The sequence below is a fragment of the Dasypus novemcinctus genome, chromosome 9 (genome assembly GCF_030445035.2).
Source record: "Dasypus novemcinctus isolate mDasNov1 chromosome 9, mDasNov1.1.hap2, whole genome shotgun sequence".
In the NCBI taxonomy this organism is placed as follows: Eukaryota; Metazoa; Chordata; class Mammalia; order Cingulata; family Dasypodidae; genus Dasypus; species Dasypus novemcinctus.
The window spans coordinates 103,623,033-103,644,190 of record NC_080681.1 but is presented as its reverse complement, the minus strand read 5'-3'; the positions used below and the strand labels follow the sequence as shown (position 1 = coordinate 103,644,190).

At 41.8% G+C, this 21,158-nt stretch overlaps 2 protein-coding genes across 4 annotated transcripts in view; one reads left to right on the top strand and one right to left on the bottom strand.

Moving 5' to 3' along the window:
• The window catches only part of SNRNP40 (small nuclear ribonucleoprotein U5 subunit 40), a 38,139-nt gene extending 31,329 nt beyond the window's left edge, over positions 1-6,810 (bottom strand). Inside the window, exons 1-3 of the mRNA XM_004465730.3 lie at positions 6,615-6,810; positions 3,071-3,200; positions 1,170-1,263 (exon numbers count right to left, since the gene is read on the bottom strand). Coding sequence (XP_004465787.1) covers positions 1,170-1,263; positions 3,071-3,200; positions 6,615-6,758 — 368 coding nt within the window. The 5' untranslated portion in view covers positions 6,759-6,810. The remainder of the gene's footprint in view (positions 1-1,169; positions 1,264-3,070; positions 3,201-6,614) is intronic.
• A 177-nt stretch (positions 6,811-6,987) lies between these two features.
• The window catches only part of ZCCHC17 (zinc finger CCHC-type containing 17), a 52,596-nt gene continuing 38,425 nt past the window's right edge, over positions 6,988-21,158 (top strand). For 2 of the 3 annotated variants that reach the window (XM_012528001.4, XM_004465732.5), the window contains exons 1-2: positions 6,988-7,078; positions 11,538-11,658. In XM_012528001.4, the coding sequence (XP_012383455.1) occupies positions 11,593-11,658 (66 nt within the window). In that variant the 5' untranslated portion in view covers positions 6,988-7,078; positions 11,538-11,592. The remainder of the gene's footprint in view (positions 7,079-11,537; positions 11,659-21,158) is intronic. The other variant, XM_071217580.1, reaches the window with a different exon arrangement.

Here is a 21,158-nt window from a genome sequence, read left to right as displayed (position 1 = left end):
CGAACCTGGGTCCTGCCATATGATAGGTGGAGGCCTTATCACTTGCGCCACATCCTCTTCCCCCCTGCTTTCTTTTTAACAGTAAACATGCATGCAAAGTTATATACCAGTTGATCCAGGGCACACTAATATTCTCGAGGTCAGAGATGTAAATAATTGAGTATTTATCAAAATACCTTATGATAGGATTAACTGTGTATAAATTTTTACATTATCTATAGGTATTCTATAATTACACAGTCATTAAAATAATGTTTGTGGTAAATAGAGATGTTAGGTGAATAGGATTAAAGAGAAAAACAGCAGATAAGATTGTATACGTAGTGCTAACAAATATTTAAAAATCAAACTGTTTTGAGTAGAAGAATGGCTTGAGAGAAATGTATCATAACAGTGCCTATGTTTGGAGTGGTAGGAATACAGGTTTTTTTAATCTTTCTGATTTTTGGGAGGTTTTCAAAATACTCTTATTATTTTTACATTGGAAAGAATTTCTACATATGAAAACTACACTTTGCTTTATGTTTTTAAAAGAAATCAGGTTTGTCTAGGTGTTGATACATTAGATGAGAGACAATATAGTTATAATTGTATACATGTAACAATAAACACCTTATATGGGGTGACAGTGACCAGGATAATAAGGTAATTACCCAAAATCCAGGTGAGAACTCAAGGGTAAAAGATAAAAAAGGGAAGTGAATTTGGCTCAATGGACAGAGCGTCCGTTTACCACATGGGAGGTCCAGGGTTCGAACTCAGGGCCTCCTGACCCATGTGATGAGGTGGCCTATGCGCAGTGCTGATGTGTACAAGGAGTGCCATGCCATGCAGCGGTGTCCCCTGCCTAGGGGAGTCCCACGAGCAAGGAGTGTACCTCGTAAAGAGAGCCGCCCAGCGTGAAAAAAGTGCAGTCTGCCCAGGAGTGGTGCTGCACACAAGGAGAGCTGACACAATAAGAGGATGCAACAAAGAGAGACACAGATTCCTGGTGCCTCTGACAAGGATATAAGTGGACACAGAAGAACACACAGCAAATGGGCTCAGAGAGCAGACAACTGGGGGTGGGGTGGGGAAGGGGAATGAAATAAAAAAAAAAATCTTAAAGATAAAAGGATGCAAAGTATTAGTATGAGAAGCAGCTGCCATTCTATTATGTAAATACTCACCTGCCATCTGTGTTATAATGAAGTTCCATCACTGCTCCACTGTGTCCCTTCAGTGTGGCATAGTTATCACAGTCACCATAGACATTCCACAACACTGTTAGGGAGACAGGGGTTTTGTAAGCATTATTAGGCAAAAGAAAACTCACTAACTGTCATGGAAAGATTACTAATGAATTTACCAAAATAGAAGTTCTCAAATCATACTCCCTTGGAACACTACTGGTTCTACCAATGTACCAGGGAACATTGGACCAATGTTCCTGAAACTAAAAATAAAGGCAATATTTTCACAATTCACAAGGTAAAAAATTAATTAATGGATATAGTTTTAAAATCTTACTTTTTACCCTGGAATTTTTTTTTTTAAGCTCTCACCCACTGCTATGAGAAAAAGTAGACTGAAAAATGATGACACTTACTATGGATATGGATCCTCCTTAATGATACTCATGAAACTTCTATCCACATTAGACCAAGCTCCCTGAGAACAGGAACTGTGTCTACCTCATTACACAGCACCATGCCTGACATATAATAAGTATTTTTTTTAAAGATTTTTTAATAAAATTTCTCTCCCCTTCCCCCCCACCCCAGTTGTCTGCTCTCTGTGTTCATCTGTAACTGCTTCTATCCTTATCAGCCGCACGAGGAATCTGTGTCTCTTTTTGTTGTGTCATCTTGTTGTGTCAGCTCTCCGTGTGTGTGGCGTCATTCCTGGGCAGGCTGCACTTTCTTTGACGCTGGGCAGCATTCCTTACGGGGCACACCACTTGCGCGTGGGGCTCCCCTACACGGGGGACACCCGTGTGGCACGGCACACCTTGTGCACATCAGCGCTGCACATGGGCTGGCTCCACACAGGTCAAGGAGGCCCGGGGTTTAAACCATGGACCTCCCATGTGGTAGGCAGACGCCCTATCCACTGGGCCAAGTCCGCTCCCCGTAAGTATTTAATACATGTGGGATGAGTAAATGTATACATTTATTGCTCTGTGACCAAGTCAGTTGTGGCTTCCTAGATATTCCATGAGGGTCATTAAGGAGTACCCATATATATAATAAGGTACACATACATAATAGTAATTTGTTTTGCTGATAAAACTGTTATAGGTTTTTTTTTCAATGAAATCAAACAAATCAATAATTGTGCATAGATCCCCATGCCTTCCAGTTGCTTGGCCTCAAAAAAGTTTAATGATCATAGAACTAGAACATCTAAATCAAAATGGGCCGTGAAGCCAGCTATCACCCACCGTAATGGACAGAGTTATTAAAAAGACCCAAGGGACTCATTTTATCTCACAATGGGGCAAATGATGCCAGAAAAAATAAATGCTTCTGTTATCTTCTATATTGCTTTTCTTGTGCTCCTTCCCAAAGTGACTTACTTCTATTTTTTTTTTTTTTAAAAAAAGGGCATTCCTGACTAGTAGTGAAGAATCTTGCTGAAGATCCTAATAATATCTAAGGTAGTTGCTCCTCTAGAATCCCCTCCTTCCTTCCCATTTGCTAGAATTCTGTGTGGGATTCACAGGAGGGCCTCACACCTTTGGGAAAAGAAGTTTTCTCTCTTCTCACTACAAAAAGCTGGGGATCTCATTTTGTTAAACCAGTTCAAGATTTGCCTTCACAAGGAAGATATTGTCACACTAGAACAACTTAATTTCTAACTAGTAATATAATCCCTTCTGTATTTACCACACGGACCCTAAGTTCTACATCCAAGATCATTCATCATTTTCATGCCCCTATTTTAGTATGTTAGCCATGTAGTTTGTTATATTTCCTCATCTTTAGAAATTACCAACTTAGACTGACAGTTTCTGTGGTATTCAGGGTTTTAAAAAATAATCACTATTTGGCTGAGAGCAATTACATCAGATTTAAAAGCTATGTCTTACATATCAGTCGGTCAAATCCTGCAGACGCTAAGGTGGATCCATTGGGGTGAAACTTGCAACAATACACTTCCCCTTCATGTCCTGAGAGCAGCATGATTGGGGCTTGAAGGGAAGAACACCTTGGAGGCCCCTACACAAAAGAGAGAAATACAGAGTACTAACTGTATACAGGCAAATGAGGTTAAAAAATGGGGAAGGGAAAGGAAAACAATGATGGAGTAGATTTCAGCTTTTCTAACATCACTCATACCTCAATTTTTTGGGGGGTGGGGGGCTGTTTATACTTGGCTCAGACTTTTCATTGCTCAATTTGATACTCTCCTGCTAAGCATTCTAATGACTGCCTGATATACTAATTCTCTTTCTTCCTCACTCTGCTCCTGTCCTACAGCCAACATTTTATTGCTCAAACATATTAAACTTATTTCTGCTGCAGGATATTTGCATTTGTAGTTCCCCCGATTGGAATCTTCCTGTCCTAGATCTTCCCAGTTTGGCTCCTTTCAAATGTTTCCTTCTCAGAAAACTCTTCCTTGACAAGTAGTACCCACTCTTCCTTTAGTATTTCACTCACCTTACTGTATTCTTTCACAGTTCTTATCTCTATCTGATATTACCTTGTTCATGTATTTGTTTACATATCTCATCCTTTTCCCATAGTAGGACAGAAGCTCCATGAGTGCTGGGATCTTGCATGTGTCATTCAACACTGTTTTCCCAGTGTCAGGCACATTTAATAAATAAATGACTGAATTGAGCTTCCCAACAACTCTGCAAGGCAGGGATTACTAGGGAAAGTAGGTTTGATTATAGCCTTGGACACCAAGCCTGGGTTTGCAATTCACTTTCTAAACCTGGGGTGATGCTCTTATTTGTCAAATAGGAAGTACAGGTACACTATCAATAGTCCCCAAATCTCTTCAGTGGTTTCTAGCTTATTCATTAAAGTGTGCCTGCGCAGGTGCTGGCATGATAAGCCAGTGCCCCGTGTAAGTGAGTCACACAGCAAGATGATGACACATCAAAAGAAAGACAAGGGGAGGAGGGTGGGGGGTATATGGGGATCTCATATTTTTTTAATGTAACATTAAAAAAAAAAGACAAAGAAATTTTTTTAAAAAGAGCTGATTATTTGAAACAAAAAAAAAAAGGAGAGACAAGGGGAGAGTCAAGGTGAAGCACAGCAGAAACCAGAAACTGAGGTGGTGCAATTGACCAGGAACCTCTCTCCCTATGAGAGGTCTCCAAGATTGAATACTGGTGAATCCTAGAGGAGAGAAAATGAGAAAAGACAACATAGACAGCAAAAACAGCAGGGCAGGAAAACGGACTTGGCCCAGTGGTTAGGGCGTCCGTCTACCACATGGGAGGTCTGCGGTTCAAACTCCGGGCCTCCTTGACCCGTGTGGAGCTGGCCCACGTGCAGTACTGATGCATGCAAGGAGTGCCGCGCCATGCAGCGGTGTCCCCTGTGTAGGGGAGCCCCACGCGCAAGGAGTGCACCCCATAAGGAGAGCTGCCCAGCGTGAAAGAAAGTGCAGCCTGCCCAGGAATGGCACCGCCCACACTTCCTGTGCCGCTGACGACAACAGAAGGGGACAAAGAAACTAGACGCAGCAAATAGACACAGAGAACAGACGACCGGGGGAGGAGTGGGAAATAATTAAATAAATAAATCTTAAAAAAAAAAAAAAACTCTTAAAAAAAACACAGCAGGGCAGGAGAAGGGAGGAAAATAAATAAACCTTTTTTAAAAAACATATATATATGATAGTATGTACAATGGGGAAAAGCAAAGCAGGAATGTAGGACAGAGTGTAGGGGTATTGCAATTTAAAATAGGGTGGTCAGGAAAGCATTCACACAGATTTGAAGAAGCTAAGGGTGTAAACCATGTAAACATTTGAAAGAACAGCATTTCTTCAAAGGGAGCAAGAAATGCAAAGGCCTTGATGCAGGAGCAAGAAGGCTAGTGTGGCTAAAACAGAGTGACCTTCATGAAGATAGGGAGATCAGAAAGGTAAAGGGGAAGAGGGCAAAAGATTGTAAGGGTTTTGGATTTTACTCTGAGTGAAGTGGAAAGCCACCATTAAGTTTTTTTGTTAAGATATAGTTTTTATTTCTGCCCCCTTCCCTGCCACACCCCCCCCCAGTTGTCTGCTCTCTGTGTCCATTCGCTGTGTGTTCTCCTGTGCCCACTTGTATTCTTATCAGCAGCACCTGGAATCTGAGTCTTTCTGTTGTGTTATCTTGCTGTATCAGCTCTCTGTGTGTGCGGCGCCATTCCTGGGCAGGTCGCATTTTTTTTGCGCTGGGCAGCTCTCCTTGCAGGGCGTACACCTTGCGCATGGAGCTCTGCTAAACAGGAGATACCCCTGCATGGCAGGGCACTCCTTGCATGCATCAGCACTGTGCGTGGGCCAGGAGGCCCTGAGTTTGAACCCTGGACCTTCCATGTGGTAGGTGGACGTTCTATCAGTTGAGCCACATCCGCTTCCCACCCACCATTAAGTTTTTGACAGAAGGGCAACATGATCTGATTCATGTTTTACCAGGATTGAGACTAGACTGAGGATTGCAAAAGACAATATTGTAGATCTCTGGATTGAGAACAGACTGTAGACAGCAGGAACAGAAACAGGAAGATTAGTTAGGACCATACTGCAATAACCCCAGATGAGACAATAATGGCTTAGACCAAGAGGCTGCAATAGAGATGGTAGAAGTTGTAGCGATACTGAATATATTTTGAGTGGTACCAGGATTTGCTGTTGGATTGGTTGAGGATTTGAGGGAAAAAAAAGGGGGGGGGGAGCTCATATATATTATCGTGTGATTCTCACAACAGCAGCACAGTAGGAAAGGTGTGATCACACCTCTCTGTTACAAAAGCAGTTAAGAGCAATGGATTCCGGAATCAGACTTGCCTGCCTTCAAAATCTATTTCTATCACTATACTAGAAAAGAGTTTGTTGTTCCATCTGCAAAATGAGATAAAAATTTCTCTCAGGCTGTTACCAAGATTATAGGAGATCACATACACAAATCGCTTAGCTCAAGGGCTCCACGAATCCTATCACTCAGTTAATAATACTTGTGCAGAGAAACAAAGAGACGCTGAAAGAAGAGATGCAACTTGCCCAAAGTCCCAAAGAGAGTCAAAAGCGCTCATTTCGTTCCATCCTCCCTTCACTCACTCATTCACTCATTCCTCAAACTTTTATTGAAATGTTTAGGCTATGCCGGATCCCCTGGAAGGCTTCGGATGCGTAAACCGCGGACCCGGGGCCAATTACGAGCCCAAGGCGTTTCGCTCCAATTCTAATGCCACCTCACAGAGAGGTCCACACGCTGAAAACCGGCATCAAACCGGGAAACGCATATTGTGCATCTGCAGGGTACGGGGCGCTTTTACAGAGTTCACCCGCTTTAACTCCAAGTGGAAATTCTCGTTCCTCTCCCGCAGTGCGGGATCATCCTGTGTACGGCTCTGAGGAGAGAGCTAAACCAGCTGAGGGCGGAAGGCCACCTGCTCCTCGCTTACCGCTTGCAGCAAAGCTCCCGGCGTCGCCGGCTGCTGCCCCGCTCCGGGGCCGGACCCCGCCGCTCCCAACAGCAACTCATGCCGGGGCCGCTTGACTGCGACCAGGGGCAACTCAGGGCCCTTGCGTTTCTGCTGTTCTATCATGGCGGCAGATGCTCCCCTCAGCGCCGCCACAGACCTCGCCGACACCCTTAGGCACAGCGCGATTGGCTCCGACTTAGTTCCTCCCCGAAACTTCCGGCTTGGAGAAACCAATCGGCTTCCAATGCCCCTTGCTGCGGCGCACTCGAGATAGTCTCTTCTTATTGGGCAGCCATTCCTGGCGTCACGAATGGCCGACTTCAGGATTGGCGGATGAATCTGGAGTCCCGCCTCGGCGCGCTGTGTCTTGTGGGTGGAAACGCGCTGACTGGGTTTGGCGTTTCGCGCGATGCGGTGGCTGGCAGACTGGGAGCAAACACTGAGTGAGTATAAGGAAAGCGGGGAAGGGGGGTGGGGGGCGGTGTGGTGGCTGTCCGAATCTGGAGGCGGCGCCTCTGTTGAGGGATCTGAGAGTGGTCCTTCCAGCTGAAGCTCTTGATACAGGCCCCGAGTTCCCAGCACTGATAAGTAGCAGCCTGGACCCTTTCCAGGCAGGAGCAGAGCTTGGGGCTGTCTGGTGGCAGGACCCAGACCCTTCGGCTGGGGAGGGGCGTATCTCGGCAACTGACTTCGACCACGACGTCACCTCTCGGTGTCCGGCTCTGTGCGGGGCGGTCCCAGGGAGAAAAGACCTATCTCCTAGCCTCCACCAGTGCCCCCCTTGCTGAGGAGGCGAGATTTGTTTCTGCCACTGCATGTGCAGCCTTTCATTAGAATCTCCTCTAAGCCCCTAGGAAAGACAGAGATGAAGGAAATGTCCGCCTCCTGCTTCTCGAGAGTGCAGTCATATTGAAAAATTAGAGACTCCTGTCTGTGAACTAGGCCTTCTCAAGCATCCAACCAATATTTATCGTGCATGGAGGGATACAGTGTGAGCCAGACATGGTCCCTGACCTCAGGGAGACTGTGTCTGGTGGGGAAAACAGATATTAAACAATGATCTCTTTAATGAATGTAAAATAAGTGCTACCCAGGAGACATATAGGATGCTCTGAGTGCCTGAAATAAGCAGGAAGCCTTCTCTGAGGAAAAGATGCCTGAGCCGAATTCTGATTAATTAGGTGAAGAGAGGAAGGCAGAGCATTCCCTACAGGACAGGCGACTGACAAAAGGCACAGAGGCCATCGGATGCTACAAAGATAATGAAGGGAGTGTGATACAAGATGAAGCTGGAGGCAGTTAGAAGGTAGACCTTGCAGGACTTTGTAGCTTTTACTATAAAATTGATGGGCAATCACTGAGAGTTTTCGGGGGTGGGGGAGGATGTGGGGATGGGGAGGTGTCTTGATCCCTTTGTCTCAGTGGTGTAAACAGATTGGGAGGGAGCCCTGGTGGATTCAGATAGACAGCTTAGGATCTGCAGTGGTCCCGGTGAGAGATGTTGGAAATGAGGCAATGAGGACTGGCATATTTTGGTAGAGCTGCAGAGAATTGGACAGATTCTAGGGATATATAGAAGGTAAAATGGTTAAGACTGGTAATGGGTTGGATTCAGGGAGTGAAGAAATAGTACCACTTAGTGAGACAGGGTCCCTAGAAAACGACTAGAGACTGGCGTTTTTGTGTTTGTTTTTAGTGGAGGGAGTCCTTGATGACATTCAGGAGGTAGTTTGGGATATAGCTTTGGAGCTCAGATGACATACTTGAGTTTTTGGAAATAAGAAATAATAGATTTGTTAATAATATAGGTGATTATTATGCCATAGGTGTGGGTAAGATCACCAAGGTCAGGACCTTGGTAGTTCCAATATTTGAAGGCCAAGAACAGAAGGATAAGCCTACAGGAGAAATGAGAATAGTTAGAAAGGAGAACATGAGGAACATTCTTTCAGAAGTGAAGGAATGATCTGTGTCAGGAATTTAAATAACATGAGGATCAAAAATTTCTGTTGGCTTTATTATGGCACTCATGGCAACCTTATCAAGAATTGTTTTGCAGTGGGTCCAAAAGCCAGATAGGAGACAAGAATGCTGGCAAGGCAGTGGAGGCAGTAAATCTAGACAATATTTTTTTGGAGAAGATGTGGTAGTTAAACGTGATGAGGAGTCACTAAGAATCCAACTGGGGTGGCGGACATGGCCCAGTGGTTAGGGCGTCCGTCTACCACATGGGAGGTCCGCGGTTCAAACCCCGGACCTCCTTGACCTGTGTGGAGCTGGCCCACGCGCAGTGCTGATGCAACGCAAGGAGTGCACTGCCATGCAGGGGTGCCCCCCCCCCCCCCGTAGGGGAGCCAGACGCACAGGGAGTGCGCCCCGCATGGAGAGTTGCCCAGCGCGAAAGAAAGTGCAGCCTGCCCGGGAATGGTGCCGCACACACGGAGAACTGACACAACAAAAAGAAACACAGATTTCCGAGCCGCTGACAACAATAGAAGTGGACAAAGAAGACGCAGCAAGTAGACACAGAGAACAGATAACCGGGGTGGCGGGGGGGGGGGGGGGGGAAGAGAAATAAATAAATAAATATTAAAAAAAAAAATCCAACTGATAGGACAGAGTTGAATATAAAGAAAGAAATTGGGTCATCAGTGTAAGATTTCTGAGAAGGTGGGAGGGGATGGTATCCAAAGTATAGATGGAGGGAGCAGACTTAGAACTTCATCTGTTTACTATCCATTTCTAAAGAACTGGCAAAGCTTCCTCCTTTCTATCCATGTGCTTTTTTTCTCTCTCTAAGATTTATTTTATTAATTTCTCCCCACCCCCTTGTTGTTTTTCACTTGCTGTGTCTGCTCATCTTCCTTATTTCTTTAGGAGGCATTGGGAGCCAAACCCCAGACTTCTAATGTGGGAGGGAGGTGCCTAATTGCTTGAGCCATCTCTGCTTCCTGCTTTTTTGTGTGTCTCATTATGTTTTTCTCATTATGTAACGTCTCTTGTTACATCAGTTCGCTGTGCCTGTCCGTCACATCAGCTCACTGTCTTCTTTAGGAGGCACCAGGAACCTCTGCTCCCTGCTTTGTTGTATGTCTCTCATTATGTTTTTTCTTCTTGTGTCTCTTGTTGTGTCAGCTTGCCATACCTGCCTCTTGCACCAGCTCGCTGTCTTCTTTAGGAGGCACCAGGATCAAACCAGTGACTTCCCATGTGGCAGGCAAGAGCCCAGTCATCTGAGCCACATCCGCTTCCCTCCATGTATTGTTAGTAAAGTTAAAAAACTGACTCTGGCTGGCTTAACCAGAAAAGGGCAACTTTTTGATAAGGATACAATGTTGTCTTATGGTACTCAAGGACAGAGATATTTCTGGGCCTTGGGATAATACTAAATCAAGGTTTGGAAGGCTGACAGAATTTTCTCTCATTTCTGCTCCAAGTGAGGTGGTCCAGTTAATGAATGGAAGGATATTGTAAATTGGGAAGACATTACAAAAGTAGGATACAAAGTTATCATTTGAAAGTGAGGGTGTAGGCTGAGAGATGAGAGATAGGAAAATATTTGGTTATGAATCCAACTCGTTGTTTGTGTCAGGTGTAACTAGGAGGTCATCAAAATGAGAACTAGAGGACATTGCCATTAGACTTATCTCCAGCAGTGATTTATGCAACAAGTAAAGGGGCATGGTTAAGAGCCACTAGATTGCATTTATAAAGGTGGAGGTAGGGATGGAGAACAGAATATGAAGGACTTTTGGAACTTATCAGCTCATCGAGCAGATTTCTGGCTCGGTAAAATTAGGACTTGCAGAAGAGTCCTAATGGAGGAGATTTTACCAGGGAGAAGGAAAAAAACAACTAATTTCAGTATTGGTGGTATAGCAATGGTATGTTTGGAGCCAATCATTTATTTTTATTAGTTGTGTGACTTTGAACAAGTTATGTAACCTTTCTGTGCTTTGGTGTATTCACCTGTGAAACAGTGAATAGATTTGTTGCAAGGTTTAAATGAGATAATTCATGTATAGGACAGTACTTCGCACTATAGTAACTGCGTGGTAAATGTCAGCATTATCATTTTCATCATTGTCAATCATTATTTAAGCTTCAGCTGGTGCAGTGGATTATTATGTATGCTTAAAAAAGGTTGTGTGTATGAATTGTTATAATATGTTAAGAAGATGACTATAAATTAATGATTTAATGATTCCATTAAAAACTACTTATAAATACAGTCTAGTAAGATATAAACCAAATTGAATTATGGATGATTTTATTTTTTTCATTATACCTTAATGTATTCTCTGCACTTTGAAAATGAGCATGTGTGTGTTATTTTATCAGAAAAATCAAGCTGTCTATATTCCCACCCCACCCCCCTTTCTTCTTGAAGTCACTTCAGATTTAATGCATTGCTGGCTTTTTTATATAGGCCTAGTAATTTAATATCTGGAAGCTTTGGTTTTTTCATCTATATAAAATAATAATAGAACCTACATCTTGAGAGTTTTGAGGATTAAATAAAATATTATTGCATGTCAAACACTTAGCACAGTGCCTGGATGTGCTTGATAAATGTTAGTCATTATTACTATTATTTTTCCTTTTTTTTTGAGATCCATTCACACACACACACACACACAACCTTTCCCTGGCAAAAAAAAATAGCAACACTAACAAAAATTACCCAGTAGACAATTTGTACATAACAAAATGAGAAGAAATGAGATCCAGGTCTCAAACTCCCTGTGATTAGAGTTGACTCTTAAGAACATGATTTGGATAAAAGTACATGGTATTATATCTAATGGTATTATTCCGTAGAGAGCAGCTGTGACCTGTCTGTTCATTCTTCTTTAATGCAAATTCTCTCTAATCATTGTCTGTCTTATTTCTTTGTGACAGGACACTTGAATTAGCTTTAGCAGACGAAAGATGGAGGAACCATAGAACATTTAGGATGAATTCAGGAAGACCCGAGACCATGGAAAACCTACCTGCTCTCTATACTATTTTCCAAGGAGAGGTATTTGAAAACCTAATATTATGTTAAGTATAGGTTGAGGGTGAAAAGCAACTAAGTTTCAAAGGTTTGGAGTTCCTGTCCATTTGAGACTATCTTGAGTATCACAGGTTACATGGGAAGGGCTAAAGTGCAGCATGTGGCTGCCACGCGTACTTCCTTTAATCTCCAGACTTCTAACTGCATACTTGCTGTCTTCATGTGGATCCCTCATTGTATCTCAAAATTATGTTTTAAACTGAATTAATGATTTTCTCACCAAACTAGCTTCTCTTCTAGTCTTTTCCATCTTAACAAAGGGGACCACTATCCATTCAACCCAACCTAGAAATCTGGGCATCAGTGTTTATTTCTCTTGATTTGATCTTCATACCTTGACTCCCACCCAAGTCCATCAATAAGTTCTATAATTTCTTCTTCCCAAATATATCTCCAATTTGCATATTTCTTTATCTGCTTGATACTGCATTAGTTCAAACTCTCCATCTTTTGCCTGACCTATACAGTGGTGTCCTTACTGGGATCCCTGCTTCTTTTGTAGCCTCTCTCTAATCTGTTCTTCACATGACAGCCAGAATAACATTTTTGTTTTTATTTTTTATTTTATTATCATTAAAGTTTTTAATCTTTTTAAAAAGATATTTAGATTAAATAAATGTTATATAAAAAACATAGGGGACTGCCATATGCCCTGCTTCCCTTACCACCCACATTTACCCCCATTAACAGCATCCTTCGTTAGTGTGGTACATTCATTGCAATTGATGAACACATTTTGGAGCATTGCCACTAAGCATGGATTATAGTTTATGTTGCAGTTTACAGTCTCTCCCACACAATTCTGTAGGTTATTGCAAGATGTATAGTGGCCTGTATCTGTTGTCATAATGTCATTCAGGACAATTCCCATATCCTGAAAATGCCCCTGTATTATACATTTTCCCTCTCCCTGACCTCAGAACCTCCAGTGGCCCCTGCCTCCACATCAATGATATAATTTCTTCTATTGCTAGAATCACAATAAGTCTATAGTACAATACTAGTAAGTCTACTCTAGTCCATAATTCGTTCCCCAATCCTGAGGATTCTGGTATGGTGATGCCCATTCCACCTCTAATTGAGAGGGGCTTCAGTCTAATACAGCCAATGAATGGGACTTTCTTGCTTGCAGTTATAGGCTCTCTCAGTTCCTTGGTATGGTGGTTGTCTATCATCACCTCCTTGTTAGTTGTCCTGGGTGAGTCCAATGAACTGGAGAGAAGGTATTGCAACTCCTTTAAGGCTCAGGGCCCTGCTGGCACATGGACAGTCCAAAGATTCAAGTCTCTTGAACATACATTTGCCAATTCCAGCACCAACTATAGGTTCAAATAGAAGGGACCGAAGAACCATATGTAGGGAAATCACAAATGACTCCAGTTCTGTCACACTGGGGAGCACAAACCACAAAATAGGGCTCACTGGCAAGGCATCAAACTCTTGAGCTATCTGCCCTGACCATAGTGCCAGGGTGTTTCCAGAACCCTCAGGAGCCCCACTATTTGAGGTAGTGTCTTAATTTGGCAGTCAGTGAGATCCTGGTGAGTTGTGCATAAGCATAACCTCTGGGATGACCTCCTGACTTATTTTAAAGTCTGTTAGCCATAAAAAATCATTTGTCTTTACCTTTTCCCCGTTTTGGTCAAGGTCTTTTTCCAGTTGCATTGCTAGTTAGTGCTTGGTAGTAATCCCTTGATACCAGGGAGGCTCATACCCAGGAGTCATGTCCTGCGCTGGGGGGAAGTTAGTGCATTTATATGCTGAGTTTGCCTTAAGAGAGAGGCCATATTTGAGCAACAAGGAGGCTCTTGGGAGGTAATGCTAAGGCACCCAGAATAACATTTTAAAAAATACAGATTGCACCATACTGCTCTCTGCTCACAGTTCTCCAGAGGTTTTTCATTATACTTGAGTATATCCAGACTTGTTTTCATGACACTTACATGACTTCTGCCTTCTCTGGCAGTGATGGTTTATTCTACTCTGCCCATACTCCAGCCACACTGAATTCCTTACAGCTCTAGACATTCTAAGCTCACTTCCTCCTTATTACTTTTGCACATACTTTTCCTTCTATCACTCTCTCCAACCAACTTTTCTTCAATTTATAGTCTCGGCCATAATGTCATCTCCTCAGAGGCTCTCTTTTCCATCCTACCTAAATAGGTACACTTAATATTTATTTGTTTACTTGTTTAGTATTCCTCTTCCTCACATGACAATACACTCTGTAAGGGCAGAGCTATGTCTGTTTTGTTTGCTGTTGTTTATCTCATCCCACATAGTGGGTAGAAAATAGTAGCTACTCAATATACATTTTATTTTTTTTTTCATTTTTTATTTGTTTCTCTCCCCTTCCCCGCTCCCCCAGTTGTCTGCTCTCTTTGTCCATTCCCTGTGTGTTCTTCTGTGACCGCTTCTATCCTTATCAGTGGCACCAGGAATCTGTGTTTCTTTTTGTTGTGTCATCATGTTGCATCAGCTCTCCGTGTGTGCGGTACCATTCCTGGGCAGGCTGCACTTTCTTTCATGCTGGGCGACTCTTCTTGCGGGGCGCACTCCTTGCGCATGGGGCTCCCCTACGCGGGGGACACCCCTGCATGGCACGGCAGTCCTTGCGCACATCAGCACTGTGCATGGGCCAGCTGCACACGGGTCAAGGAGACCCGGGGTTTGAACCACGGACCTCCCATGTGGTAGGCGGACGCCCTATCCATTGGGCCAAGTCCCCTTCCCTACACATTTTTTTTTTAATTTAATTTTTTTTTTTCAATACATTTTCTAAAAAATTTATTGAAATATATCACTCATACATAAACGTACATAAACAATAAATGTATAATAGTTGTGAATTTACAAAACTGTGGCAGAGCGGGGGTTTCCAACTTCGCTCAGGCCCAGGAGTCGGGGGGCTGCTCCAGTCGAACCGCCGGCGGGGGGTGCCCCGAGAGGGAGCACCGGTTCTCCAGGCGTGGGGGACGCGCGGTTGGGGAAAAACCACGGAGACCGCTTGAGCGCAAGAACAGGTCTGCTTTATTGCGGAAGTACACTTGGTTATATAGGGGTGGGTAGAGGGAGGGGCGTGATGAAGGGAGGGTTGGCTAAGGGGCGGCTGTGGACAGGCTGAAGCTGATGGATAGACCTGAGGTAAGCAGTTACTGGGGAAGAGGGCAGACTGTAGGTTGGTAATATGGGCGGGACTGGTGGGAAGGGTGGCAGGGGCTGGAAGGGGAGGAGGGGCGGAGAAAGGCGGCAACACAAAACAAACATATATAACATCAAACAAACATGTATAACATCTCACCCTACCACCAATAACTTGCATTGTTTTTAAACCTTTTTAACTAATGATTAAAGAGCATTGTCAAAATATTACTACTAAACAAAGTATTTTTCCCCTAATCAATTGGTTATTATCTTTGTATCATTTGTATATGAACATACATAAACAAGTGTATAGTAAAAGTTGTGACCTTACAAAGCAAACATGCATAACATCATACAGGGGTCCCATACATCAACCATCCACCAACACCTTGCATTGTCATGAGACGTTTGTTACAAACTATGAAAGAACACTGTCAGAATCTTACTACTAAGCATAGTTCTTTTCTTGCATTTGGTGTGTTTTTCACCCAACCCACCCTTTTTTTTTTTAAATATATTTTTTTATGACAGAAGTTGTAAACTTATACAACAATCATGCACATGTGCAGAATTCCCAAACAACACACCTCCATCAACACACCACAGTGTGGCATGTCATTTGCTACAGATAGAATAATATCTGATTATTGCCATGTCCATGGTATACATTTGGCTCACATTTTACATACTGCTTCAGTATCAACACAGTACATCTTTTGCATTGATGCAAGAGTATTATATTATTACTACTAACCACAGTTGATAGGTCACTCCAGCTGTATTTTTCCCATGCTTCTCCACATTCCCAAAACCCTGAAGTAGTGGTTTACATTTATTCTAGCTAACAAAGGACACTCTTGCAATCGTACCATCAACCACGATTCTCACCCACCTCTTGGTTTCCTGTGCTATCCAGTTCCTAGATTATTCTCAAGCATTCTGTCAGTTGGCATTTATATAACTAGACTACCATTTTCAGTCATATCCCCATTTATAAACTAGCTGTTACTCACTGTGTGTTACCATCCACTCTATACATTTCTACAATTTTACAATAAAGCTAATTAAAACTTCTATATACATTAAATATCGTAGTCCACTCAGTCCTTCTCTTATCTCCTTTAAGAATCCATCACCTACCGCCAGGTCTTGAAGATATTTTCTAATAATTTCTTCTAGAAGTTTTATGGTTCTTGCTTTTATTTTTAGTTTTTTAATCTATTTTGAGTTAGTTTGTGGATAAGGTGTGAGATAGGGGTCCTCTTTCCTTCTTTCAGCTATGGATGTCAAATTCTTTCAGCACCATTTGTTGAATGGATTGTTCTGCCCGAGCTGTGTGAGTTTGGCAGGCTAGTCAAAAAATCACTTGACCATACCTAATAGGGTCTGTTTCTGAACCATAAATTTGGTTCCATTGGTCTATTGTGTCTGTCTTTAGGCCACTACCATGTTGGTTTTTTTACCACTATAGGTTAGTATTATCTCAATACATTTTTGATGAATGATCAGTCTTTGAGGGAGAAGACACTATTTGTTTAGGGAGCAGAGACTTTTTGTTTAGACAGAACCTGGATTCTGGTCTCAGCTCTTTTACTTACTAATAACTGTGTAGTTCTTGGGACCATCACTTAATCTCTTTGAGCCTCAGTTTTCTTATTTGTAATCTCCCTCTTCTTAAATAAAGAGTGAAGCAAAAAATTGTTTTCACTGTCTTATTAGTGCCTGCAGTATTTTAATTCTGTCATTCTTATGGAATTCATACTTACTTTATGGTTGACAAAAGTTTCATCAAATAGGATGAGATCTCTGAGACAGACACTGTTATTGTCTGATGATTATAGGTAATTGTGGCTCTGCCTTCTAAGTTGGTCCCGATTTGTAATATAACAGCCAAGAGAAAAAGGATAACAACACTAAAAAATAGGCCCTACTATTTAGGGTCTCGATCCTCTTTCCTGAAGGCCCAGAGTATCCTCAAAGGTACTGAAATAGGCTCAGAAAAAGGAAGTGGTAGCACTGGAGGTGAAATTAATTCCTCTGATCATGAAGCCCTCACTTGTAGGTGCTGCATAAAAGGGAAAAAAGAGTATTCTGCCATATACACACTTGACTCAAGTTTATTGTAAAGTAACTTCTGACCTACAGATTTTCCCTTTATGAGATGGGACTTGGATTAGTGTAGGTTTTACATTTCATTTTACTATCGAATAGGGGTGGACTGGGAGAATGTTGCCAGAGGGAACTTTATAGTTCTAGCTTAGAATTTCAGGAGCATTTTTTGAAAAATTATAGTTTAAAAGTGACTGAAATTAGGGAAAGAAATTTCATTAGAAATTGGAAAGAAGAAACTATTTTTAGAATAGTCATTCAGCAAACATTTAATGAGTATCTGATTTGCAAAGAAGACTGGTTCACATTGTTTTTTGTTGTTGTTTTAATTTTTTAAGCCTCATTGTGCTAGAGTCCATTAAGCATGGCAGGGAATATGAGCAAAGCAGTGAGAGTTAGGATTTGGCCCACTCTTGCTGTATTCAAAGAAGTGCTATAGGAAAATTGGTGTTGGTAAGGTGGAAATAGCACTGGACTGGAAATCAGAAAACTTTTGTTCTATACCTGTCCTTGCTACTTACTAGCATTATGACTTTGGCAAGTAACTTATTATCTCTGCTCCTCAAATTCCTCATTTTCATTGTGGGGATAACTAGTTTCAAAGCCAATGCAACCTCTAATCTGAAGATGGTAAATTCATTTTACCCAAGTCCTGAGAACAGATGAGATAATTATCGAATATTTTTCCCTGAGCCATTTTACTAATTATTCCTGGGACACCAGATAAACTGTGTGATCATCCATGATCATCCATGAGTTGCCACCCTGTTAATTTCACCTCTGACTGCACCCTTGGAGACACAGTGATGGAAACACCTGGTGCTAGAAATAGACAAGAATGCCTTTTCCTAACTAAACTGTTACTGTATATCCATTAGCTTTTCCTTTTGGGAGAGACCAAATTAAGATCCGTTATGATATTTCCTCTAAAGACCATAATGTGACACTGGAGCTTAAGGATTGAAAAGTGAGATTGTCTTAATTTATGGCAGCAAAGTGATTTGGGCTCCAATGTACAGATGCTACTTTTAAGTTTGTTAAATAATTACACCTTTCAAAAATGCTATTAACACAAAATGAGACTTTTAGTCTTCTTTCTAGAACCCTGGAGCAAAAGCCAGTTAAGTGCCTTCAGTTGGCCCAGAAAGAAGTGATTTGATTCTGTTGTAATTAAAAATTGAGTCTTTTCTATCCGTGTGGCCCTATTTTATAGAGAACAAATTGCTTTGTGAACTTGGGTAAGCACTTTGTGTCTCTTTTCTACAGTATCCTCATATGAAAAATAACAGGCTTGGACCTGTTAATCTCTAAGTCCTTCCTCGAGCCACCCTGCCTTGATTTTAAATATCAATGGCTGACTGATTGTATTAATATTTGGGTCTGTCTTATGCCTACCCCAACACAGAGATGTTGCTCAGTATAAAACGAGTTCATAACTTGTAGCTCTATCCCATGTTTTTTCCCTTTAAAATTTATTTTACTTTATTAAATAATTTATTTCAAATTGTGATAAAATAATACATAACATAAAAATCATCTTAACCATTTTAAGTGGACAATTCTTTGGCATTAAGTACATTGACAATATTGTGTAATTTTTACCACTATTTCCAGGCTGTTTTCATTATCCCAAACCAACTCTTATTCATTTGACAGTAATTCTCCATTCCTCCCTTCCGTCCACCCCTCTGTCTGTGTGAATTTGTTTATTCTAAGTATTTCATGTAAGAGAAATCAGATTTTCCCTTTATGTTTGGCTTATTTCATTCAGTCTCATGTCTGCAAGGTTTATCCCTATTGTAGCATGTAAACAACACTTCTTTTTTGGTTGAATAATATTCTTTTATGTAGATAAGCCACCCTTTGTTTTTCCATACATCTGTTCCTGAACACTTGAGTTGCTTCCACCTTTTGACTATTGTGAATAATGCTACAATGAGTACTGTTTTACATACCTGTCCAAATCCCTGCTTTCAATTCTTTTGAGTATATATACCTTGGAGCAGAATTGCCAGGTCAACAAAGAACAGGTAATTCTCAGTTTAACTTTCTGAGGAATTACCAGACTGTTTTCACACAGTGGTTGTACCATTTTACATTGCCCCCAACAATGTACAAGTGTTCCTATTTTTCTGCATCCTGTTATTTTTGCTTTTTTAAATATTAATAACCTTCCTAGTGGATGCAAAACAATATCTCATAGTTTTAATTTGCATTTCTTTAATGGCTGATAATTTCAAGCATCATTTCATATTCTTATTGGCCATTTGAATATCTTTGGAGAAAAGGTTCTTCAAACCCTTGTTTCTTTTTTTTTTTTTTAATTTATTTATTACTTAATCTCCCCCCCCTTACAGCTTGTTTTTGCTGTCTGTCCTCTGTGTCCATTTGCTGCGTGTTTTTCTGTGTCTGTTTGTCTCCCTTTGTTGCATTATCTTGCTGCTTCAGCTCTCCATGGCGTGCGGGCCGTCAGCTCTCCGTGGTGTGTGGGCCAGTTTACCTTCACAAGGAGGCCCTGGGACATGAACCCAGGGCTTCCTGTCCCAGGGCCTCCCATATGGTAGATGGGAGGCCAGCTGATTGAGCCACAGCTGCTTCCCCCGCTTAGTTCATTTTTAACTGGATTGTTTGTCTTTTTGTTGTTGAGTTGTAGTTCTTTGTATATTTTGGTTATTAAACACCTAGCTGGGGAAATGGTTGTGGGTTGACCAACTGGGCTCCCGTCTACCATATAGGAGGTTCAGGGTTTGATGCCCATGACCTCCTGGTGAGGGCAAGCTGGCCCATGTGGCGAGCTGGCCCACGCAGAATGCCAGCCCATGTGCAAATGCGGCTCCGCACAGGAGTGCTGCCTTGCATGGGAATGCCAGGCAGGCAAAAGCTGTCTGGGGCAGGAGTGCTGGCAGACGTGGAGAGCTGGTGCAGCAAGATGATGCAGCAAGGTGATGCAACAAGAGACACAGAGGAGAGAAAATAAGAAGACATAGCAGAACTGGGACCTGAGGTGGTGCAAGAGAATAATCGCCTCTCTCCCGCTCTGGAAGAGCCCAGGATCGGTTCCCGGAGCTGCCTAATGAGAATATAAGCAGACACAGAAGAACACACAGTGAATGGACACATAGAGCAGACAATGGGTGGAATGGAGGGAGAAATAAATAAAATAAATCCTTAAAACAAACAAACACCTGATACATGGTTTCCAAATATTTTCTCCCATTCTATAGGTTGTCTTTTATCTTGATAATGTCCTTCGACTCACAAAATTCAATTTTAAAAATTTTTTTTATTTTTCACAAGTTTTAAATTTTGATGAAGTCCATTTTAATTTTTTTCCTTTTCTTGTGTTTTTGGTGTGAAATCTAAAAATCCATTCCAACTGGTCTGTTACTACATTTTTTTGTACTTAGCTGCTATTTTTGTAGTATATCATTTTGAGTCCTTCCTACTTTCCTTTTCTCTGTATTTCCCCCGCCCCAAGATGGCTCCCATGTCTACTTGCTCATTGTTTGTGCTTGTTGTCTGCTCATTGTTTTTGTTGCTGTTCTTTGGTTGGTTGGTTGGTTTTTTGGCTTGATGGCTGCTCATTGTTTTGTTTTTTCTTTAGGAGAAAGAGCCAAAGAACCAAACCCAGGACCTCCCATGTGGGAGGCGGGGACTCAACTGCTTGGCCCACATCCACTCCATGCTTGTTTGTTTTTGCTGGTTGTTTGCTTGTTGTTTTTGCTTGATGTCTGTTCTGTCTTATTTAGGAGGCACCAGGAACCAAACCCAGGACCTCCCATGTGGGAGGTTGATGCTCAACTGCTTGAGTCACATCTGTTCCCCTTTTCTATATTTTTTAGTTGTTTTCTTAGTGGCTAACTTTGTAATTACATTTAACATCTTAAACTAATAACAAACTAACTCAGCTAGTACTAATCTGGTTTCAATAGTATACAAATTCTGTCCTCCTGCGAATGTCCTTCACTTTTTATATTGTTACTGTCTCAGGTTATATCTGTTATAAAGTATTATGCTTATTAACATAGATTTAAAATGTTACTTTACACATTTGCCTGTTAGGTCATGGGGGAAAGGGGGGCAGTTACAAACGAAATGTACAATAAGACAGGGTTTTATATTTACCTATGTGGTTATCTTTATCAATGTTCTTTATCTTAACATTTTTTTAAATTAAGGAAATAGGTTTACAGAAAAATCATGCAGAA